This window comes from Marmota marmota, unplaced genomic scaffold (genome assembly GCF_001458135.2).
Source record: "Marmota marmota marmota unplaced genomic scaffold, marMar, whole genome shotgun sequence".
Lineage (NCBI taxonomy): Eukaryota > Metazoa > Chordata > Mammalia > Rodentia > Sciuridae > Marmota > Marmota marmota.
In genome coordinates this window covers 3130919-3155346 of record NW_025999999.1, presented here as the reverse complement: position 1 = coordinate 3155346, position 24428 = coordinate 3130919, and the positions used below count along the sequence as shown (strand labels likewise).

The window sequence follows — 24428 nt, the reverse complement described above, 5'->3', positions numbered from 1 at the left end:
GTGGGTGATACTTGTGTCCCATTTGTCCTCTCTAGAACCTTGCAGTAGATCTTCAGTAAATACTTGTTGAATTATCTCAACTCTATAAAGACTATATCCAAAGAAATCAGACTTGAGAGGGAAAGGTGCCAGAATGTTAATGGGAATTATTCTTAGAGATGGGCTCATGCAGGATTTTCTTTTTTTCCCCCTTTATTCAGAAAGTTGAAAAAATTTCAAGAATGTGCATATGTTACTCTTATTTTTAAATGCAATGATTTGGTTATTTCATTGGCTTATACAACATAGAAGATCTTTGAAAAAAAATCGCAATGTGGAAAAGTATAAAAAGAAAGTCAAGCCACCTCGCGTCTCACCACACTTAGCAGTTAGCCATTAATCGATGGCACACAGGTCCCAGTTCACCTGTGCACTCACCTGTACAGGTGTGTGTGTGTGTGTGTGTGTGTGTGTGTAGGAGTTTGCATAAGGGGCTGTTAGTACACAGGTTGTCCTGTAACCCCTTTCTACATCTCGGGTTGGGGATGGCTTTCCTTGTCACTAGGGGCAGACCTGGGCCATTTCTGATGGCTGAGCTGCTTCTCCATACTTGGTGTCATGGAGGTGCTGAGCTCAACTAAGCGGTGGGTGTTCTGTTGATGTCCATTTAAGTTGTTTAGCAGGTTTGCCCTTCCAATCTACTGCCAACAGACTTTTATAATCAGGAGAATGAGACAATCAAAAGTGCCACGGTTTTGGGCTTGGGGGTGATGTTTCAGCAGGATCGCCCAAGGGAAGCCAGCTCGGTTGGGACGGGAGCCAGTTTTAAAGAGCTTATGATGATGTTCCCAAAGTCTGGGGAACATTGCAGAAGGAGCAGATTGGTGACAGTTCCGGGGAAGAATATTGAGTTCAATGTGAAAAGACCTTCCTGTTGGAAAGAGCTTGCATCACATGGAGAAAGTGTCCTTACAGCAGTTAGGGACAGGATGTGATTGGCTCGGGGAAGGCTGTGCGAATATGGAGGGCACGAAGCCCATCTCAGATCCCGGTAGACATAGATGAGGTTTCTTGGCTGTTCCTCGGGGTCAGGTCTTCAGTAAATACTTGTTGAATTATCTCAACTCTGTAAAAGTTATATCCAAAGAAATCAGACTTGAGAAGGAGAAGGGCAGAGAGAGTGACAGATTGAAGGAATTATTGGCTTGTCCGCTTGAACCGAAAGACTGGGCCCTACGGTCAGAGGCTGTGGCTGTGGGTTCTGTCATCTACCAGCTGGGGACCTCAGGAAGGCACCTAGCTTCTTCATCTGTAAGATGGGCCCGATGGCTACTTTCCAGTCCCGTGTAAGGATGGGTGTACCTGGAGCCCGTGGAAGTGAGTCAAGTGTGTCACCATCCTTGGTAGACCCTCTCCTCTACCGGCCACACCTCAGCACGTGCGGGACAGGGAGCTTGCTATTTTCCTAGTAGCTTGGACTGGGGTTGAGATGGTGGCCGTACACGGAAATTTAAGCCAAAGTTTGTTGTGAGAAGATTGAGCTGTAGTGAACATGGTATGTGTGTGTGTGTGTGTGTGTGTATGTGTGTGTGTTGGGGTGTGGGTTCTTAGGTTGATGCAAAGCATGCAGGTGACTGTGACAGTGGTGAGAAAGGAGACAGAGTGGCTATGAGTGGGAGCAGCTGGGTGGGGGACAGCTTAGATGCTGAAGGGGACAGTTAGGGATGCAGCCAGGTCTGAGCGTGTGTTGTGTGTGGCTCAGAGGAGGAGGTTTCTGGGACGTGCAGCTCCTCCCTGCTGCTGCGGCCTGCCTTGCTGAGGCCGAGCAGGCTTTGGGGGAAGAGGAGTGACCCCACAGAGGCCAAGGGAGCTGCTCTGCGAGGCCAGGTGGGAGGTGGGGCGGAGATGGCCTGAGTAAGGTCCATGTCCAAAGTGCCCAGGGGATGATCCAGGGGTCAAGGGAGGAGCAGATGTGTCCTTGGAAGGGAGGAAGGACCAGATGGCCAAGGGGCCCTCTGCAGTGGACACAGTTGTCATTCCTGTTTATAGGTGAGGGCACAGATGACTAGCAAGGATGTCGTCAGAATAGCCTGTCATGGGCTGGCCTCTGAATTCTTTCCTGCCTGAGTGTCCTGTCCCTCCATCCAGCCTGGGCTCCTTGGGGCGGGGACTGTGGTTTGGTTTCTGCAGCACTCTCAGCAATGTGCCCTGGCCTCGTCCTTCCTGCTGGTGGGACATCTGTTGAAAAGAGGCCCCAGCTTGTTGGGCCTGGGCACAGAGTTGGGGTCTGAGGCTGAGCCGGAAGCCCCCAGCCCCGTTGGCGAGGTGGTTGGTGGAGCCGGGAGCCCACCCTGGGCATCTTACCGTTTCCTTTTCCCGTTTCTCCACCAGGGAACTCAACGGCAACAACATCACCCGGATCCACAAGAATGACTTTGCGGGGCTCAAGCAGCTTCGGGTGTTGTGAGTACAGGATGCCCCTCCCCCATGGCCTCCCTCCCACTCCCACCCTGGCAGTGGCTTTGGGGCCCTGGGCAGAGCCCTGGAGAGCGGTTGAAGGGCTGTCCACCAGCTTGGCTGTCCACTGTGGAGTCAATCTTGGGACCTCTGGGAGCAGGATGGGGTGAGGTTGAGTCTCAGCCCAGAGCGCCTATCACTCACCTCATGGCTGAAAAAACGGGGCACGGCGAAGGGCTTGTCCATTGGCTCCTCCCGAGTGGGGACCAGGGAAAGCCTGGCGGCCACGAAGACTTTTAGGTCTCTGTTAGTCAGCTTCAGCTCGTGGGGGCCTATGCAGGCTGCCTCACAGTTCTGGAGGCTGTGAGTCCCAGATCAAGGTGCTGGAGGGTGGGCATCTCTTCCCAGCTTGGAGATGGCCACCGGCTCACTGGGTCCTCACGTGGCTTTCTCTGTGTGAGAAGGTCTGTGGTGCCTCTTCCTTTTCTTGTAAGGTCACCAGTCCTCTGGTAAGGCCCATCCTTTGACCCCATTCACCTCACCCGCCTTCCTAGAGGCCCTATCTCCCATGGCTGCGCTGGGCTTTAGCACGTGGAGTGGTGTGGGTGGGTTGGGGCACAGTTCAGCCGGGAACAGTCTCCAGAGTTCTTATGAACCTGGTCAGACAATTACAAGGTCCCTCACCCCTGACTCCCAGGATAGTGCAAGGGTCCTAGGGTCTCGGTTCTTTTAGAACTGCTGGTTCTGCAGTTCTGAGGGTCTTTGAAGGAGCTGAAACCTTATGGCCAATCCTCTCTGAGGTCAAAGGTGACAAGTTGTTAGGCAGGGGTGTCTGTTTCTACAGAACCCACTGACCTTGACCCCTTCCCTCTTCTGGGTCTGGGGGAGGTCCCCCTCTCTCCTGATATTTGTACCACCCCCACCTTGCCCCAAACCCTGTCCGCGGCCCATGCTAGGACACATAGTCACCTGAGAGAGGAAAGGGGAAAACACAGGAGAAAAACAAACTTTATTCCCTCAAAAATGATCACACAACAATCCCTATGTTGGTGGAAATTCTGCCTCACCAGCTGGACACCCTGGTCTCTGAGCCTGTTGGTGGTGACACCACGCAGAGTCCCATGGAGCCAGGTGGTTCAGTGGCTTGGGCACCCATTCTTTTCTTCAGCAGATGGGGCCAGGCGGGGTGGGGATGGGGGGTGCCAGCTCTGCGGGGGGTTTGCTGCATACTGGGCTCTGCCCAGGGCACAGCTCCCCTCCCTCTACTGGGCAACACCCCCTGCTCCCTGCTCTCCCTCTCGGACATGTGCCCTCTGTGCTAAATAAGGGCACCTGCACCAGCAGCTCAGAGCCTCCCTGGGGCACATCTTGGGACCACTGAGGCAGGAGGCTTCAGAGAGGTCAGCCTGGGGCTCAGGCAGGATGCGCAGCTTGCTATCAGCCTGGGTGTGCTGAGGAGCCTGTGTTGGGGACTTGGCAAGGTTGTGTCCATCCAGGCTGGGACGTGGGTCTGTGTGAGGCCTGGGCACGGCTCCTGTTTTGCCCCTGTGCCAACGTCGCCTGGCAGAGTTCGCCTCAGCTCCTCCCTGGTGCCAGCTGTTTCCGGGAGTCCTGGTCTGACGCTGCAGCTGTCCTGTCTCTTTGTCTCCCCAGGCAGCTGATGGAGAACCAGGTTGTGGCGGTGGAACGAGGGGCTTTCGATGACATGAAGGAACTGGAGCGGCTGTGAGTACTGGCAGGGCGCAGGCTTGGGGGTGGGGGACACTGGGGAGGGTACAAAGTGGATCAGCAGTCAAGCTGCAGTTGCAACCAACGAGGGAGCCCCTGGGGGGCGGACCCCAGCCCCCAGCCAGCCTGCCTGTGCCTCACAGTGGAGCCTGCAGCGGGTGGAGCTGCAGCCAGGGGAGAGGTCGCAGGGCGTGGGGAGCTGGTGGCAGAGGAACCTGGCAGTGCACTTCCACCATCCCTAGTGCCACTCTCTATTGTCTGTCCCTGAAGATATGTGATGGCAAAACCTCCCCACAAGTCCCTCCTGCCATCTCGTCCCCAGGCATATGCCCTGTCCATTGATTTGTGTGGTTTTTGTTTTTTGGTGTGAGGGATCAAACCCAGGCCCCAGCGCTCTACCACCCAGCTGCACCCCCAGGCGGGTTTGTGTGTTCTTAGCAGAAGCCATTCATGTGCTGAGGGGACGGTCAGGACGGCTTAGGTACTCAGAGCAACAGCGGGGACATGGGAAGGTGGCAGCATGTTCTGATTTGCGTGGTTTGTTTCAGGTTTGGGTCTTGATCAGTTTTTGTATATTAGTGACAAGGGGAAAGAAAAGGCTTTTTGCGTGGGTGAGGTAGGCACTCAGTCATGGGGCCACCTGTCTGTCCCTCCTGCAAAGTAGTTTGGTTATAGGTGTCAAGAGTCCTGGAGTTCATGCTCTCTGAATCAGATAGTCTGTTTTATTTTAAGGAAACAATCAGAGAATCAGAGACATGGTTGAAAAATTTATACATAAGGATTTTCATTGTAATATTATTGAAATACAAAAAAAATTTTAAAAACAACCATTTTGATGGAGTAAGATATAGAATCACATTTTTTTTGAAGAACAGTTGAGACCATGGAAATGTGCCTATATATATTAAGCGGGGAAGGTAGGAAGTGACATTTTTGTAAATAAAACCGCTTACTATGTGAGCAGATTATAAGAGAAAGAAAGCAATTATACTGAGTGGTGGGATAGCAGCGGGCACTTTTCATTTTATTCTCTGTGCTTTTCTCATGGATTTTCTTACAATGAGTTTTTAATAGCAATTATAGCTGCCACCGGGTGCCTTATTCTGTGCCAGGAACCAAGGTGAGCTCTTTGACCTGCACTCTCATTTAATCTCAAAAACAACACTGCTGCGAGTGTTATTTTACAGACGGGGAACAGAGGTGCACCGAGGTTAAGTCGCTTGCCCACAGTGGTGCCGACGAGGAGATTAGAACCTGGATCACTTCCCCTTCAGAGTCTGAGCTCCCAATGACTAGCACCTAATACTCCACCTTTCACTCTAATATCAAAGAGAGGAAGGCATTAAACACAGGGGAAAGAATGTGATCGTCTCGCTGCCTTCTTGCAGCCTGGAAGAAAATCAAGGCAATCTTCTTTTGTGTTCCTCCTCCAGGCCTGAAACTGAGCGATAAGGAGCTCACAGCTAGACCAGATGTGTAGTCCCGGGTCTGCCTCCTTTACAAGGCTTAGAACAAAATACATATTAATGACCTGGCAGTGAGGGGCTGGTTTGGACCTAGCCCCTTCTGGCTCCAGCTCTGTGCTGCTCTGCCCTGGAGGAGGATGAGAGGTGGGGGAGGGGTCTCCATGCAACCAGGGTGGTCCCCGTCCTGCCTGCTGCTACCACCCCAGGCTGGCCAGGGTCTTCTTCTTGGAGTGGTGACTTGTCACTGTAGACTAAGTCCTTCTGTCCTTTTTCAGTTCCTTTCTTCCGGGTGGGTCACCAGCAGGACAGTTGTTCTGTCCCTGGAGGTGCCCATGACTTTTTGTGAATGGCCAGTTAGTGGCCACCCTGTCTGACCTATTGGATACCAGAGGGGATCAGTTTATCTTGGGAGCTGGTTGAAGTGGGGAGCGATGAGAAGCCACGTAGATTGTAAACATTTCATTTTCAGTTAAAACATGTCAATGTGCATTTATCGGCCCCTTTCCCCAGATTTATTTATTTACTTATTTATTGATAAGACTTTCTTTTTAGCATGAGACACTCACTCGGGTCCTATATTGCTTTCTTCTCCTAAACCACACTTACATACCTTGTTTAAGATTTTTGTTTGTTTGTTTGCTTTGCTTTCTTCAAGGTGAAGTAAGATTTTTTAAAAGCCCTTGGAAGCAATCTTGGTGGAGAATTAAGTCTTCTATTTAATTTAATAGCTCTTTAATTAGCAGCTTTCTGTTTTATTGAATCTTTTGAAAGCATTTAGCTTGGTTTTCATAGTGATGGTGCTTTCTTTTTCCACTTAGTTCATTTGTGAATGAAATTAATTGAATTCCATAAAGTACCTGTGTGATAAACGAGTTTGAGGACAGACATAGCTGGTTCCTGTTAAGTGTAGACATGGAAGTGTGTGGCTTTGCTGGCCGGGGAGGATGGTCTACACCTGCTGGCCTGCAGCTGGGAGGACACAGAGCATGCTCAGCTCCCCATGAGCTGGCTGAGTGGGGCTCAGCCGGGATGGGGAGCTACCTACAGGCAGGCTTCCGAATCCCACATCTACACCACTCAGCGTGACTTGGGCAACTCGCTCACCTCTTGGCATCACGATTCCCTCATCTTTCAAAGAGGGACATTCAGCAAGGCCAACAGACACCCTGGGCAGCTGTTAAGAGCCGAGCCCATGGCACTGCGATGGTGGTAGTGAGACCTTCCCCATGGGGTCGTTTTGAGGAGGAGGGTGTGGGCATGACCGGGAGGTGCTGTTGTCTTATCCAGGAGAGAGAAGTCCACCTTCTTACTCTGCTTTCCCTCCACTGATGGAGTAATGCCTATCGAACACCTCTCCCAGAGCCTGGCGCACAGCCAAGGCTGGAATGACAGTGGCACTGCTGCCTTTATTATTCGGAGTGTCCTATGGGTCCCTCGCCATGCCGGCTCCCTTCTTTGGTACCCTTTGATTTTCTAAATTTAAACTAGGTGTTGAATTCCTTTTTCCTCCTAAATGTTTTACAAAAATTAAAGTCAGAAAAATGAGAAAGGCTTGGGGAAAAAACAAAACAAACTCCAGAAATTTTCAGGCCATGGAAACACAGGATTAATTGATCGGACCAGCATTAAGGAACTTGGAGCCACCTGATGTCTCCTCGGGTGGCTGTGAGGATTATAGTGGTGGTCTCTTTCTTTCTCGAGGCAACGGTGTGTTTCCCTAGGAGGCTGCCCTTTAAAGTCAATTTCTTCCAGCTGGTTTCCTAAAGCTGCACATCTAATTGTCTGTACCGTGCTGGAAACATGACAGTCCCCGATGTGGTGACAGTGACAGTTCTCACCTATCAGATGAAAGATGACCTTCTAGGAGGTAACCACAGATGAGTTACTGCTGGCTGCGTAAAATGGAGTTTCTTTTTCTCTCCCTCTAGAAGAATATTTTTGCTGAGTTGGTTTATCATAGTGGTTCTGTCAAAGTGATAGTGTGTGTAACCCGGGCTGTGCTGTGGCCTTACTGGCAGGGGCTGTAACACACATCAGTGCTTCTGCAGCCTTCATGTGCGCACGAATCACAGGGGATCTTGTTGAAGTGCAGGCACTGATTCAGTAGGCCTTGGGGTAGTGCCAGAGGTGGTGCAGCTCCAGGCACCTCCCAGCTGGTACCCAGCAGGCTGTCCGTGGACCAGGGCTGTATATGTTATGAGTCTCAGGCCCCTTGCTGGGCTGAGGTTCTGTAGAGGCTAAACAATAATTATTAACTTTTAATATTGTCTATTATAGTTTTCCAAGATTTAGATTGTATCCTTTGCTATATCCTAGATTCTGGTATCAAAGAATTAGTTGCTTAAGGTGAGAGAGATAAGTTTGGTTAAATGCAGGACAAGTCTGGGTCCTTTCTGCATGATGTCTTCCCATCAGGCTGTATTCCAGAACCAGACTTCCTGCTCCTGCCTCTGTTTGTACTGCTGAAAACATCTCTATCCAGCCTCCAGGGAATTAAAGTTATGGACATACTGTTCAGTCACAAAGGAGGACTGGGGGGTGAAGCTCAGTGTGGAGCGCTTGCCTAGCATGCATGAAGCCTGGGTTAGATTCTCAGCACTGAGAGAAAGAAAAAAAAAAAAAAAAGGAAGTTTCTATTGTTTGGCCTGGAAAGCCACGCACAAACTGTTAAGTGAGAAAAATGCTTGTGGTTGAGCACTTTTCTCTTATGATTTTGGATTTTAAAAGCATGCCTTTTCATGAATAATTAAAAAGATCAAGTTATTTTTATTTTGAAAAAAGACCAAAGCAAACAATAGAAAACATTAAATCATTGCTTCGCCACAAGCAATTAGGAATGGGGGCTGCTTGGCCATCTTCCCCATGAGGGCGAATCTCACGTTTCTTGGCCAGTCAGTCCTTCCCTGTCACAGAGGTTCTTGCAGATGTGCAGGGTGATGGTGAAGGGCAGGGAGCAAAGCTGACTTGGTGAGTGGCTTTCTTGGAGGTCACTCTTGCCCTCCAAGTGCTGGATGGTGGGGTTCCCACTTCATAGATAGAACTGGCCCTCTGAAGACGATTCCCCTGGGCTCACACCCTGACCCTGCTAGGTCTTGAATCCGGACCCTTGTGTCTCAAGGGAATTCTAGAGCAGTCCTTTGGATTTCCTGGACACTTAGGTGACTTCCAACTCCTCTGTTCTCTTTTTTTCAGACGACTGAACCGGAACCAGCTGCACACGTTGCCAGAACTGCTGTTCCAGAATAACCAGGCCCTGTCCCGACTGTGAGTGATGCTTAGTGCCAGAATATTCTCCCCACCTGTGGTCAGTGGGGCCTGGACTTTCTCATGACCTCTCCTGCTGCTCCTCACCTGGCAGGAAGGGTTTGGGCCATCAAAGGCCAGGCCAGGTGCTGTGTGGGACGCTTCTCCATGACAAGCGCTTGAAAGAACCCCAGTTCATCCACCCCATGCGCTGCCACCAGCAGTGCAGGGGCAGGGGAGCTGGGGTGGCGCGCTGTGACTGACCTCCGCCAGCCCTTGCAGGGGTCCTTCTTATGCTCTGGATCTCGAGTGTTGGGTTGAATATTGATTCTTTCAGCTATAAGCCCTTCTCAGACTAATTTGTTTTCTGCTCCTTCCACCTTTAGTAGGCTTACCAACCAGGGTGGAAAGCCGTATTTTTATTTGTGGTCAATGTGCTGCTTTTGGGTTTAAAGGACGGTTGCTAATTCTGATCTGTGATTTCCCAGAGGTGTCTGGAATTGTTCTACCACGTATTTCATTTTGTGGACTCTTGGGTTGGACAGGACCCTGAAGATTTACTAAGGAACCTTCTCTACAGCTCCTTAGCATCTCGCCCGCAGCTTTTGCTTGGCTACCTTTAGAGATGGGGTGCTCACCACCTGCCTAGGCAATTAATTCCCTTATTGGAAAGATCTGCATATCAGAAAATTCCTTTTGGGCTGGGATAGAGCTCAGTGGTGGAGTGCTTGCCTAGTGTGTGTGAGGCTGTGGTTTTGATAATCACTGAAAAAAAAAAAAAAAGAGTAACTCTTAACTTTGAGCCCTAAACCTGCTTTCTAATGACATGTTTTTCTTAACTTTGCTCTCTGTAATGACTTAGAACAGCCATATAAGCTTATGAATTTTTTCAGAGGACTGTTAAGTTTTTGAATTTTGAGTTAGGAGAGTTGGAGCCCCCTTAATTGTTGTCACTAGCAACCTTTGGAACCATTGTCTGGGGCCTTCTGCTTGCCCAACAGGGCACTGGGTGAGAGGTGGGGGCTGCTGCTTCCTCCCTGAAGGAGCTCTGGGAGAGCACCCAGGTGGAGGAGAAGGCACCAGGTCATGCAGGTAAGCCTGATGCAGGTGGGGCTAGGTGGCAGGTGGGAGCCTGGGCCATCTGAGTGCTGGGGGCCTGACTGTGGATGTCTCTCATGTCCCTGATAACTGGAGTGAGTGAGTAGCCCTGTGGGGGATTGTGCTCCTGTGCACAGCCTGACGTGTGACCATGACGCAGGCAGTGTCTCCTGCTGCTGGGACAAGGTTGGAAAGGTATTGTGACTTCCTCAGAGTCCCTCTGAAGCCCCCTTTGGATTCCTAGCCCTATGCTCTTCATGGTTTCATGTCTCAAGGGAATTCCAGAGCAAAGGACTTCTATGCTTTAGCAACTGTTAAATAATCAGATTCTATAACCAAGGGCTGGCACAAGGAAATCTATTCGAGGGTTGAATGGCTTGAGGAGCCTTTGAAGAGGACAGGAGTCTGCGTGACACCTGCTGTTGGCGTTCTCCTGGGCTGGGAGCCAGATGGACCCGTGGCCTTTAGAGACGATGGATGTTCTCACCTGGGCCCTTTGGGCATATGTGCAGGCTCTAGAGCCAGAACTTTCTCTCAGCACTTACTGCTTCTCCCTCCACACTGAACTCTTGGCAGGAGATCCTTCGAATGCAGGCATAGCTGGCCCAGGGCCACAGACTATTTAGCTCTCCTCTGTTTCTCTTTCTCTTTTTGGTGCTGGGGATTGAACCTAGGGGCTTCACACATGCTGAGCACACACTCTGCCCTGCCGAGCTACACCCCCAGCCCCTAGACATTTCCTGATCTCTGTAAGGGAGGTGTGCAAGCCAGGAGGACTCTGGGGAGGATTCCCTGCACCACACCCCGAGTGTCACCCAGGACTGGAGTTCATGCCTTTTATTAATCTGGTTCGGTGTTCCTGGCGTGTGGGCTCCTGAGATCTTCACCTTGGAGGTGGTCATAGGGGAGGGCAGAGGATCTAGTTTACCTCACCTCTACCCCTGTTCTCTGGACCTGAGCGTCTAACTTCTCTGCTAGGTTCCCACATTGGTCTGGCCAAGAAGCACCTGGGCTGGCTTGGTTCCAGAAACAGAAGCCCTGGCCGGCTGGCGTGGAAGCTGTGGGAGCACCGTGTAAGGGGGACACAGCCAGCAGGCAGGAATGGAGGTTCAGCTGGCCCTCGTGGCGCCTGAGATGTGAGGATGCATCTAGTTTTTCAGAACATCCACCTTATTATTCCACTCTTCCCTGCAAAGCAGTGCCCTGGGTTTACTGGAGCATCTTAGTTCCTGCCACTTGGGTCGGCCACATTGCCGATTCCCCTCCTGCTTCCTGTGGCTGAGGCTTTTTGATCCCTGAAGTGTTTGGGATTTCAACTCCTGATTTCTGGAAGAATCTGATTGTTCCATCTTAGGTCAGGTGTTCTCCTGGCCAGTGAGCTGTACTGGGGTTAGTGGGACCTCTGGATCCCAGGCCTCCTTGGGAACTGGGGGTGAGAGGGATTCCTGAGAAGGCAGGGTAGGTCGGGAGGCAGTGCCTAGCGTTTCTGGTCTCTCACCTGTTGACCTTCTCTTTGCTTTGGAGGGATCTGTTACTAATCCTTTGCATCTGGAGCAAATCAGGAACTTTCATGCCGAGGCTTTGCCAAATCAGCATGAAAATGGGCTGGAGTAAGACCACATGTGCTGAGAGGGACTCTTGGCCACAGAGTGCAAGGGTGGTGCAGTCCGCGGGTTCATTGCTTGGTCTGTGCGGGGCTGCTGTGAGGTTTGAAGGATGGTGCAGCCCTCTTTCAGGTGTGCACGCTGTGGCCTGTGGGAGGCGCTAGGGACATGTTAGGGAGCCCACCCTGGAATTGCTTGTGAGGGTGGCCAACCCAGCTCCCAGCCTGCAAGTGACCCCACACTTGAGCATTAATCCAGCGTCAGTGCAGGTGTCCCCCATCCCTGTGGAGATCAGCTTTCACTAGCATCTCACCCCCTAACTCAGAATCATCCCTCGCTTTGTGGGGACCTTCCCCCGGGGGGCTTTGGCTTCTTTTCATGGGAGGTGAAGGGCGCCCTGCAGAAGTACCCAGAGGAGGCCATGGAAGGAGGCTGGTCTGCCACCACAAGAAGGGCTCCATAGGCCATGGGCTAGAATTCAGTGTGGGACAGTCATTGTTGGCAAAGGGAATCTGCTTTTGTACTAGTTTGCTGAGTAGTGAAAGGAGAGGAGACATGGAACCAGGAGGTGATGTTGCCCCTGGGAACGTTTCTTGGTGCCCTGAAGTGACAGGTGAAGTCTGTGCTGCCTGAGGATGCTCCCATTGTGGGGGGCCACCCCCCTTTAGAAGAGGGCATCCACCTCCTCCTCGTCTAGAGTTAGCCACTGCAGAAGCAAGCCTGCCCATGACATCTTTTGTTGCCTCTATGTCCCAGGGTGGACAGGAAAAGTTTCAGGAACTGCAGTCCTTATAGTAATGACCAGGACGAGCAGAAGGTCATCCTGCACCAGGCTCATCCTGAAAGACCTGGAAACAGGATCTGGATCTGTCAGCAGCATCTCTGTGAGAGCAGCATTTCCTCCATCTTATAGAGGAAATAAATGCAACTCAGAGGGTTTGTGACACGGCCAAGGGATGGAGCCAGATTTGAGTCTTGTCTGCTGTTGCTGAAGGTCATCCTTACATATCACCCACCTACTCCCCCCATGCATCCAACAACCCACCACCCAGGCACCTCCTACCCCGCCCACCCACCTACCCATCTCTCCACCCCTCCACTTAACTATTTATCTACCGACCACCTGGCCTCCCAACAGGCAACTCTGTCATCGGATTCCCTGCTACTTACCCATCCCTCATCCTCCATAACCTCCCACTCACCTGGGTTTGGGGTCTGCTCCGTCACCTTGCCAGCCAACAACCCCCAGAGGATGTGATGATGTTTCCACGGACCTGCACAGGGGTTAGGCTGGGGTTAGAGGGCCATGTTCGAGACCTGGCCGCTTCCTGAGAGCAGCAAACCCCAGTTTTCACTGAACCCTAGGTTCAGGGGGGGCACAGGTGAGCAGCTCTCTGTCCTTCCAGGTCCGGCTGCTCTGGCTGGTTGTGTTCCCCCCCCCCTGTCTTGTCCAGAAGCTGCATCTGGAAACAGTTCCCTTGGGCCGCCTTTTAGCCTTGAAACCAATATGAGTCCCGACAAGATCGACCTTTTTCGTCTCTGCTGGGCCTAGGGGAAGGAGGGGGGGTGGGTGATTAAGGGCAGCCCAGGGCATTTATTTCCCCTTATTTATATCCCTGCTGTAAGGACCACGATAACTCATTAACAGGGCCCTGGTGGTTGGAGCTGCAGGGCTGTGAGATTTTGCTGGAGCCCTGTTGAAGAATGCCTGACCCCAGCGACCCTGTCTCAAGCTGGGTTTAATTAAACTGTCAGCACTGGTCAGAAGAACAAAGCTTCTCTTCCCGTCTGGCCCCCAGCCCCCATCGGAGGCAGGAGGGCATTTCTGCTGAAATGAAGAGCTGTTAAAAATGGATCCGTCTTGCCTCCAAGGAAAATTACCCGAAGCAGGAAGGTGACCTCGCTATTGTGACACGTCTAGGCCAGGCAGCAGGGCGGTGGAACGGAACCAGCCACTCTGACGATGGAGAGACAGTGGGTGAGGAATGGGGCCTTCGCTGGGCCAGGGCCTCCCTCCTGCCGGAACTGCCTCTGGACTCCTTAGGATGCCATCCATCACTCTTTAGGCTTCCCTTTTCTCAGAAAGCAATGTCATGAGCTTTGCCCGGTGAGATAGTAAATCTGGAGTCGTTCCTGTCAATTATGATAGAAGCTTCCTTGCTTAGACTGACAGGGGAAGTGCTGGGACAACAGGTCCTTCCTGGGGGACTTTTCACCTTTTGGTCATACTTGCGTGCACAGTAAAGTCCCAGGGCTGATGCAGAGTGTTCCATCTCTCAACCTTCTCTGACTGGGAAACTTGACAAATTTACTTTTTCAGTGAACACCTTTGGGCCTAGTGTTAAGTGACTTGCCGAGGTCTTGATAAGAACACAGAGTTGAGATTTGAACCCAGGTCTGGCCACCCCAAACCGACACACTTCCTTCAGACCCATCCATACCCAAAGTAGAGGGAAAGAGTTGTCTCAGGGGAGTTTATAAAAATGCAGATTCCCAGGGTCAAGGTCATCAGAGATCCTCGGTCAGTGTGGGAGGATCCAAGAGTTGCGGGATCATCAAGCCCCTCTTTCTCTGGCTCCTCTTTGGGAAGCCTTGCTCCCCAGCGTGCACAGTGAGCCTCTGCTTGCCCCTGGCCTGGTTCCTATGTGAGAGCCACACCAAGGAAGCAAGAAGCCGAGAGCAGACTCTTCACCTCCCGCAGCCACCCGGAGAACAATCTGGGGGATTATGAGTTGGCAATTATGGAGCACTCTGGACTCTCCAAGTGCTTCCCAATCATTAAATCCTTGCCTGCTGTCAAGGCTGGAGCAAAAAAGGCGAGTGTCCCACTGGGCGGCACGGGAGTTTCCTGGAAGGGGTCGGCCAGCCTGAGATTGACATCCCGTATGCCAGAGCGCCAGAGTGGCTGATGAGCCCAGCATGGATGAATGTCCTGCATGTAGCCCTGGCAATGTGCTGCAGCCTTTGAATCTACCTCTGTCTCTGGCTGGCGCAGAACCACACAGGCCTTCACAAATGTGGACAGTTAAGGGAGCCCAGGAGCCCTGGGGCCGGTGATCAGTCCATGGCCATGCTGGGAGAATGCCCACGCTGGCATGGTTACACAGGGCTCAAGACCCAACAGGCTACCCCACCCCTCCTGCAGCCTCGCACGTGTTCCTATGAGGTTCCTATGGGATCATAATCACAGAGAGGAGTCCGGCGAGAGGCACGCATGCAGGAGGGGCCTGGTGTGCATAACTTGGGGGAGGTGAGGATTTTTTAAAAACTGTTTCCAAAACTATACACACAATTTTGCTAAGATATTGATTGGAAAATAGAGAAAAGAAGAAGATGAGAGATTAAGGGGGTTTTGTTTTTCAAAAAAGGCATTTAAATAATGCTTGAGCTAACATACAAATATATATTTTTAAAATATATTTTTTAGTTGTAAAAAATATATGTGATGTGAAATATGTCACAACCATCTCCACTATCTTTGCCCAAAATGTTGTCATCATCCCAAGAAAACCTTTGCTCCCATTAAATGACTTCTCCCCCAGCCACCATCCTGTGACCCCTGTTCTGTGTGCTGTCCCTAGGGCTTTGCCTACTCCTGGTACCTCGTTTGAATGGACCCACAGGGTATCCCGTCTGTGACTGGCATATTTCTGTGGTTCTGAGGTCTGCCCATGGTGTAGCATCTGTCACATGTCCTTCCTTTTCCTGGAGCAATACTACTGTCCTGCAGGGACATGCCACGTTTTCTTTATCCATTCAGCTGGTGGTAGGCATTGGTCACCTCCATCCTCTGAGCCCTTTTAGCACTTGGAGGAAAGAGCCTCTGTGGTGTTCCTTATAACCCTTTGTCCCCACCTCCCCTACCAGGTTGAACTGGGACTCGGGGAACAGGACCTGCCCTTGTCCCTCCAGCCCAAGTGAGCTCAGCAGACAGGTGGGCTGTGCCTGGTGGGAGGGGATGTGTCGGACTCACCTGCTGTTTCCTCTGGGTCCTGGGCTTGGGCTTCATGGTCTGCCTTGGCCCTTGGCTTCATGGACTTGACCGACTCCGTGCTTTCCAGCTGTCCCCTATTCTGCCTGACCTGGCTTTGACTTGTGGCCCAGAAACATGAAGCCAATTGTTCAGGGCTCAGTGCTGGCTTGTAGGCTAAAGATAACCAATGGTGACAGGTTAAATGGAGTGTCTGGAGAGGCGGCCAGGGCACCCCTCTGTGAGGGCAGTCATGGAGAGCCCAGAAAGTGCCTCCTGCTTCAGAAGGCTGGAGGAACTTGAGGTGGGGGTGGGGGAGGATCGGATCAAAGAGGAAGTGTGGACCCCTCGGTAGGGGGAGGTGGAGATGAGTTTCCTGAGGCTGACCTGGGGCTGTGCTGGTGGTGACTTATGCACGGTGGGCTCTGATTGGTTCAGTTTGGGTTTTTTTTGGTACTGGAGATTGAACCAGGGGCACTTAACCACTGAGCCACATCCCCAGCCCTTTTTTGTATTTTATCTAGAGACAGGGTCTCACTGAGTCACTTAAGGCCTCGCTAAGTTGCTGAGGCTGGCTTTGAACTAGCGGTCCTCCTGCCTCAGCCACCAGAGCCTCTAGGATTATAGGCATGCACCAGACAAGGTCTTGCTGAGTTGCTTAGGGCCTGACTAAATTGCTGAGGCTGGCTTTGAACTCATGATCCTCCTGCCTCAGCCTCTCAAGCTGCTGGGATGATAGGATGCACCACCGTGCCTACTGAGTTCAGTTTTTGGTGGGGATGGGCCAGGGCCTGGCATGTCCTGGGCGGGCCCTCCTTTAGCTGAGGTGCCAGGCAGTGTGTTTCCTGCTTGGTATCCCTGGCCAAGCACCAAGGGATTTGGAGGCTTGAAGAAGACAGGACGGAGGTTCCTCAGGCTCTTTGCAGTGTGTGTCATCAGGCTGATATGCCGTCCTCAAGTGTTGGCGGGACCCTGTAGTTTGGAATCGGTGGAGCAATGCTAGCTCTCTGACACTAGTGAGAAACCCTGCTGGCACTTGATAAATTGGCTCTTAATTAACAAAAATATGGGACGATACATTATTAACAAAGATATTTTAACAGCTCCAATCTTTCAAATGTTGCCCTGGGGGAGGCATCAAAAGGTTTCTTTCTGTGACATGGCTGGCCACTGTTGTCTTGTGTTTTAGACCTGTTCCTCTCCCCACCTGCTCCATTCCTGTGTCCAGAAGCTCCTGGGCTGCCCACCTCTGTGGTCAGTCTGGCCCCAGTGTTAATGAGGAACCTCTTGGCAGAAGCCTCATCTTTGTCCCAGGGAAACTTGGAGTGTCTTCAAGGCAGGGAGCCTTGGAGCAGAGGAGGGGTAAAGAGCTGATAAATGATAAACACGTCCCCACGTCTCTACCAAGTCTCTGCCTCTTCCCCCACGTTTCCTTCCGGTCCTCCTGCAAGCTGACCTTCCGTAAGGAGATGCAGCCTTCCATCTTGCCGGTTTGGGAGCAGCCCGAGGCTGGCATGAGTGGACCCTCGTGTGGATCCTGGGTGCACGAGTGGACTCTGGCTGGGCAGGGAGGGTTGGGCTTCTCAAATCTGAATTGGGCTTGACCGAGCCTGTTGAGGTGGGCACTAGCTCGGGAGGAAGTGCTTGCTTTTAGGAAAAATGGGCAGTGGAAAAATAACACCGTGTGTCCTTAAACCACTGGACACTTTGGGAAAGCTTCTTGGCAAAACTCTCTGGGTCTAGTAGGTGGCATAGTTTTCCATCTTAGTGAGCAGCTTGTGGTCAGCTCATGTTCACCAGTTCACTGGAGCTGACCATGAGCACGGAGCCCGTCTCTCCCTGGCGCCTTGTGCATGGCTCAGTGGACCTGGGGCCCTTTTTGCCTTCAAGGGTTTGACTCACTGAGTGTTCCTCACCCACCTGGGATCCTGGGCCTTGGCTGTGGTCAGAGCTCCCGGCAGGGTTGCCTGAACTTGTCCCTGGCTGCCATGGCAAATACCGTAGATGACTGGAGCCTGGAAGTCCAAGATCAGGGTCCCAGAATGGGAAGGTTCTGATGAGGGCCCTCTTCCTGGCCTCCATTGAGCCAGCCACCCTCTTGCTGAGTCCTCCCGTGTTGGTGGTGGTAGGGGGGACACACACACCTCGGGAGGCTGAGCTCTCTGTGTCTCTCCCATTGATCCCACCACGAAGACCCCACCCTCAACCTAACTACTTCCAAAGGCCCATCTCCAAATGCACTGGGGGTTGAGGCTTCACCATGTGAATCTGGCAGTGGGCATAGTTAAGTCCGTGGCTGCTGCCCTGGCCATCTGTATTGCTTCCTACAATACAAATGACCACCAGCTTGGTGGCTTAACATGACACAGATTTCTTACCTCATAGCTCTAGAGGTTCGAAGTCCAAATCGTGGAGCTAGAATTGGGGTGCTGGAAGGCTTGCCTTCCTCCTGGAGGCTCTCAGGGGAATCCTTTGCTCCCCCAGCTCCTAGAGGCCACCCTCATTCCTTGGCCTGTGACTGCATTGCTCTGACTTCGGCTCCACATCTTCTCCAACTCTGACTCTCCTGCCTGCTTCCTTCCCTGGGATCACACTGGACACGCCTGGGTAATCCAAACTCACCTCTCCGTCTCAGGATTCTTGCCTACGTCACATCTGCAAAGTCCCAGTAAGGTCACATACCTCTGGGCTCCAGGGATTAGGCTGTGGGCATCTTTGGGGACGGCTTTGTTCTGTCTACCACACCGTCTTTTCCCTTTGGGGCATGAGGACCCTCAGTGGCTGGGAGTATGCCAGGCCCCTGTCCGCCTGGTACTATGCTGTTAAGTGTACATCATCCTAATTCCAGGTGCCCACCAAAGACAAGGGCCTCTGGACAGCTGTCCCTGCTCTTCCAGGTTGTAACCAGGCTCCTGGCATTGAATCCTCTCTTTACCTCTAGTGATCATGGGGCCGGGGCCAGTGACTTAACCTCTGTCCATTGGAGGGCTTGGACAGGAGTAGGGGTGGTGTCTGTGGAGCACCTGATACAGGTGCTATGATTATAATCAGTCCCCAATCCGTGGGAAGTGCTGGAGTGTTGTGGGAGGACAGGTTCCATCCAGTGTGTTACTTGGATGTAGAGTTTTCTGTCCTGGACGCCTTTGGCTGTTGGGCTTCTCAGCTCCCCTCTCATCACAGCCTCAGTGGGAAGTGACAGGTGGGCCTGGAGCTCTCTGCCTGCAGTTCCCTGTCTTTGCTGTGGGGGACAGAACCTATCTCTCCCCGAGCATCTTGCCTCTGCTCTGTGTCTGGCAGGTGGCTCTTTCTGCTCCCTGGGAGTTTCACTCATGCAGATTCTACGGCTTTGCTTTCATAGGCTGAAAAGGAGGTGGTGACGTCGTATGTATAAATGGAAGGTGAATTTCTGCAGCCTCTTTCCGTGAACGCATTCCCCAGGAACTGACTTCAACACAGAGCTCCTTGTTAGATGAACTTGACATGAATATTGGCACGAATTATAACTCACAACACTTCCATTCATGATCCACGATAGTGGGAAGGTTGAAGGAAGTCAACGCCAGGGTACACCTGGCACCTTACCTTTTTTATGAATTCTCAGCTGGTATCCATCTCTGCCTCACCTAATCTTCACTTTACCATTGAGCATGTTGGCATCAAAAGTCCTTCCGAGAGCGTGGACGTGGTTCTACTTAGAGACTTCAGGCCCTCCTGGCGTTGAAGTCTGTAGGGGAGCAGAGTTGTCACTGTAAACAGAGGGTCAGTATGGATGTTTGGCCTCCACTGCTGTTGGTTCTGCTCTTGAAACCCAAGTCCTCACCTCTCCTTCCTTCCTGGTTCTAGGCTGTCTTGTTTCTCCTCAGCGGTGGCTTATTTGTTATTGTGATTAATACACATAATGTTGAGTTTAACAACTGTTTTTAAGGATGGGGTTCAATAGTGTTATGTATGTTCACCTGGTTGTGAAATTGATCTCCAGAACCGTTTCATCTTATGAGACTGAAACTCTCTGGGCATTCAACAGCTCCCATTCCACCCCTGCTGCAGCCCGGCAACCACCACTCTATTCTCTGTCTCTGTGAGTTTGACTCCTCTGGGGATTTCACATGAGTGGAATCTAACATTATTATTATTATTATTATTATTATTATTATTTTTTTTTTATCCCTTTGTGGTTGACCTGTTTCGTTTAGCATAATGTCCTCCAGGTTGGTCAATGTCAGAATTTCCTTCCCCTCTATGGCTGAATAATATTCTCTTGTCTGTATCTACCACATTTTGTTTATCTATTTGTCCAGTGATGATGATTGAGTGGTTTTTGCCTTTTGGAAATTATAAATAATGCAGCTACAGACATGGCTGTATGAATATCTCTTCCAAAACTTGCTTTCAGTTATTTGGATATATATACTCAGAAATGGAATCACTGGATCATATGGTAATTCCGTTTTGAGTTCTTTTGAGAGATTCCCCATACGGTTTCCCACAGTGGCCGCCTAATTTCACAGTCCTACCAGCAGTGCACGAGAGTCTGCTTTCTCCCCACCTTCACTCACACTTATTTTTTCCTTCTCTCTCTGTCTTTATTGTGGCTGTCCTAATGGGTGTGAGGCCATATGTCAGTGGGGTTTTGACTTGCACTCTCTGGTGACTAGTGACATTGGCCGTCCAATCATATGCTTTTTGGCCATTTATATATCATCTTTGGAGAAATGTCTCTTCAGGTCCTTTATCCATTATTTGATTATTTTGTCATTGGGTTCTAGGAGTTCCTTATGTACTCTGGATATTAATACCTTACCATAGAGATGATTTGCAAATATTTTCTCCCATTCTATAGATTTTCTTTTTAATGCTGTTTTGTGATTTTGATTCCCCATCCTCTTTTTTTTTTTTTTTTCGTGCTTGGGATTAAGCCCAGGGGCGCTTTACCACTAAGTCTCACCCCTAATCCTTTCAATTTTTTTTTTTTTAATTTTGAGACAGAGTCTCACTAAGTTGCTGATGTTCTCATTAAATTGCTGAGGCTGACCCTGAACTTGCAATCTTCCTGCCACAGCCTCCTGAGTTGCTGGAATTACAGGTGTGCACTACCATGCTCGGCTTGTGTTTCTCATTTTTATTAAAGGACTGGATGAGCATATAGAAAGGATACACAGCAGATTTGCAGGTGGTGCAGAGCTGAAAAGGGATGTACTTCGGATGAAAAAAGTAAGGTTAAAAAATGACTTCCATGATCTGGACTAGAATCAATGAAATGAAACCTAGATAGTGATAAATATGAAGTTGCCTGTAGAGGCCCTGGTGGGGGCAGAGCTTGGTTTTACTTATTGTAAAAGGGGCTTATGACTTCAAGCTAAGGATGAAGCAAGGGACAGTAAGTTGCCTGAAAGAACCAATGTACTCTTAAGCTGAATTAATAGAGGCAAGGTGTCCTCTCCAGGGGAGGGGATAGTCCTGTTCCAGTCTGGGCTGCTCCAGGCACATCCAGAGAACAATGTTCAGTCTCAGAATCTGCATTTTGTGGCGTGTGTTGTGGGGAGGCCACTGAACATGCTCTGGAAGGGGGGTGACGAATGTCAGGAGCTATCTGGAAACCATTTCATGTGAGATACAGTGAAGGGGCCTGGGGCAAAGAAAATGTGGAGGAACCCTGAGAGTCATTTTCGAATCTATGTCATGAGGATGGAGATGTGATTTGTTCCAGAAGCTGAGCACCCGGGGCAGATGGTTTGGGGGAAGCGGTGTGTTCTCCGTGGGGCAGGCTTCCCGAGCACAAGGGTGGGCTGCTCTGCTCACCGCCTCCCCACTGGGGCTCAAGGAGCAGCTAACCCTGCTTGTGCCAGGCAGAGGGCAGTGGAGGTGCCACAGGGTTCCATAGCTTGGGCTCCCCAGCCTGAGTTCCATAGCCTGGGCCCCCCAGTCTAGGCTCCCCAGCCTGGGCTCCATGGCTTTGGGTGGCTCTTAAGTACAGAGCAAGGGGGCTGTTTGTGGGGGGGCGAGGCCCACCCCACAGTTTTGGCATGGTTCATGCAGACACAGGAAACTGGCAGTCTGGAAGTCCCTTCGCCCAAGTCTGCGTGCGGGAAGCCACCTCCCAGAAAGGGGCTCCAGCGAACTGTGTAACAAAATATTTACGAGGCCCTGGATTCTGGCCCACGTTTTGAAGTCCAATTTGAAACAATAAAAATCAGCAAATTGCTTTGGGAATGGGGTCTGATTGGTGAAAAGACACAGACGGTCTGTCCTCGGGCGAAGCACTCCTGGACAGTCTGGTTGGAGGTGCCCAGAGGAGCCCCCTCCCCACAGTGCCCCCCCAGCCCTCGCCAGTTGAGCAATGACTCATTTCCCGCTTTGAAGTCGATGCGCTTGTCCTCGGAGCCCTGGTGTTTGGACCCCTCTGCTCCTGCCACAAAGGCCCTTCTGTGGGCAGATCGCGGAGGCCAAGCAGGGAAGGGTTAGGAGAGGGAGGTATCGGCTGAATACCAATCAGGAGCGAAGCGTGTGTGTGGAGGGTGAGGGGCTCTGGGCTGCTGGGGGGGGGCACTCGTGCTGTGCAAACAGAGCCAAGAATTCCCTTTGGCGGGTTTGTTTTACCAAAGAGTCGGGGGGGCCCCCCGGGAACAGGGGAGAAGGAGGAAATATTTCACAATGCGAAGTTTAAGTTGCGCTGCTTGTTGGGGAGGGGCCGGCCTGAGAGCTGCAGGCTAACAAAGAGGCAGTGTGGGCTGGTGACAGTTAGGGGAAAACACAGGGCAGCTAATGGGGCCGTGATGGGTGGGGAGGTAACCTGGGAAAAGCTGGTACAAGGAGAGCGGGCACATAAATTCTGGTGGCGTGACATCCCCCTTGGCAGGGAGACAGGGACCACGCTCACCCTCCCACAGCCAAAGCCAGAGATGCTCCCGCTCCCAGGGATGTGGCCAGGGTGAGGACGGCTGAGAGGGAGACACCCCGCTGGGGTTCCCTGCCCTGCAGCACCCCTCCCCAAGCGGGGGTGGGGTGGGGGGAGAGGAGGGCCTCAGGAGAAACCCCAGAAACTAGCACGAAGAAGAGGGCCTCACCTTGGAGAAGCTTTGCTGATTTGGGGAGACCCCAGCTGGTCCGACAGACAGGAGCGGAGGGCCCAGTGTCCTGCATGCACATGGAGACCCCAGGGCCCCTTGCAGGACTCAGAGACACGCTGCTGGCCTGGGCACTGAGCAACTGAAGCTCTGCATACTATTCTAGGAGGGTCCATGACAGCACCCAGGGAACAGTATTTATTACCTGGGGCTTTCGGAGGAAGTCATTTAGCAGTTTGTATTTGGACTTTTATGGCTTCGGGGGGGGGGGGGGNCAGTGAACCCAGATGCCAGTGAACTTAGTTTGTTAGTTTTTTTTTTTTTTTTTTGGAGGTGGGTACCGGGGATTAAACTCTCAGATACTCAACCACTGAGCCGCATCCCCAGCCCTGTTTTGTATTTTATTAGAGACAGGGTCTCACTGAGTTGCTTAGCATCTTGCTTTTGCTGAGGCTGGCTTTGAACTCGTGATCCTCCGCCTCAGTCTCCCAAGCTGCTGGGATTACAGGTTTGCGCCACTGTGCCTGGTACCAACCAGTTTTGATCAAATTAATAATACTCATTTTCTTAGAAAACAAAATTTCCCTCCCATCCCCCCAAAAACCACCTCAAAACAGGGAAGCCACATTTGATTTATTATTTTTGTGTATGTGTGTGTGTGTGTGTGTGTGAACTGCTCTCCTCTTCAGAGCCTTTAGAAAACATTTAGGAAAGAAAACGGGGGCACCTTACCTGATGGGAACACATTGAGAGCTTCTCTAGGCTGTGAGCTGTGGGCTTGAATCTCTAATGTGGTATGATCCCTGGTTGATGTTTGCAAAGTAGCAGCTGGCCTTAGACTGCTGGACCTCCGGCTGCCTCTAGCTTGGCCAGGGGGTCCCAAGGCCTCACTCTTCTCTGGATGGGTGGATGAGTAGATGGATAGATAGATGGATTCGTTCACCCAACCAACTTATTACAAACCTGCCGCATGCAGCCATTTGTCCAGCGCAGGGGATATCATGATGAATTAGATATGGTCTTGAGTTTAGGCAGAGTGTTGATTGGCGGGGTCGCCTGTTGTTGCTCATTTCTCAAATGGGTGGCGTTAAGCTGTGAGAATTTGATGGCAGGTTGCTTTTTCCTTCCCAGTGCCCGTGAAAGGAAAAAAAAATGGAATGTGAAAGAAAATGAATAGAAGTGGCAATCATATTTCACAGGGACAGACGCACATACATCAATTACGCAGCTGTCCCACTGTGACCCACAACCCCATTTATCTTTTTCTGTCTCAGACATATTGAATTTGGTCGCTACACCTGGGGATCTGAATGTCTTACTCCTCTAAAAGCAACTGGGGAAAACAAAGCCGTTTCCTACAAGTCACAGCTCCATTTATAAGAAACAAAGGACAAGAAATCATTTCGGGCAGGTTCTTACAGTAAACTGTGTAAGCAAGAGCCGGAACTCACGTATCGATGATTCTTAATAGTGTCTTTCACAGTCAGCTAGACATGGCCTGTGACCTCAGTTGTCCCAAGGGGAAGGCTGTGGATAACTGGTCACTTGAATATTGACCAAAGAACACAGTGACTGTCCCCTGGGCTCCCACAGGAGGGCGTCCCTTGCTCATTAACGCCATCTGTTGATGGTGGAGGTGACTGCAGGGGTCAACTGGGCATTTCTAAAGGCACCTGTAATCTAAGGGTTTATGTGGGGAAGCCACTGTGCAGCTTCCGTTTGGTCTTTGTGTGCGCTGATGCTGAGGAAACAACCTTCATTAGGAGTCAGGCAAAATGGGGACTTTCAAGGTTTGGACTCTGGAATCCAATAGCTCTGC

At 51.2% G+C, this 24428-nt stretch overlaps 1 protein-coding gene across 1 annotated transcript in view; it reads left to right on the top strand.

The window, feature by feature from the left end:
• The first annotated feature begins 1978 nt into the window (after positions 1 to 1978).
• The window catches only part of Slit1 (slit guidance ligand 1), a 137076-nt gene continuing 114626 nt past the window's right edge, over positions 1979 to 24428 (top strand). Inside the window, exons 1-4 of the mRNA XM_015494847.2 lie at positions 1979 to 2028; positions 2371 to 2442; positions 4090 to 4161; positions 8823 to 8894. Of these exons, the coding sequence (XP_015350333.1) occupies positions 1979 to 2028; positions 2371 to 2442; positions 4090 to 4161; positions 8823 to 8894 (266 nt within the window). The remainder of the gene's footprint in view (positions 2029 to 2370; positions 2443 to 4089; positions 4162 to 8822; positions 8895 to 24428) is intronic.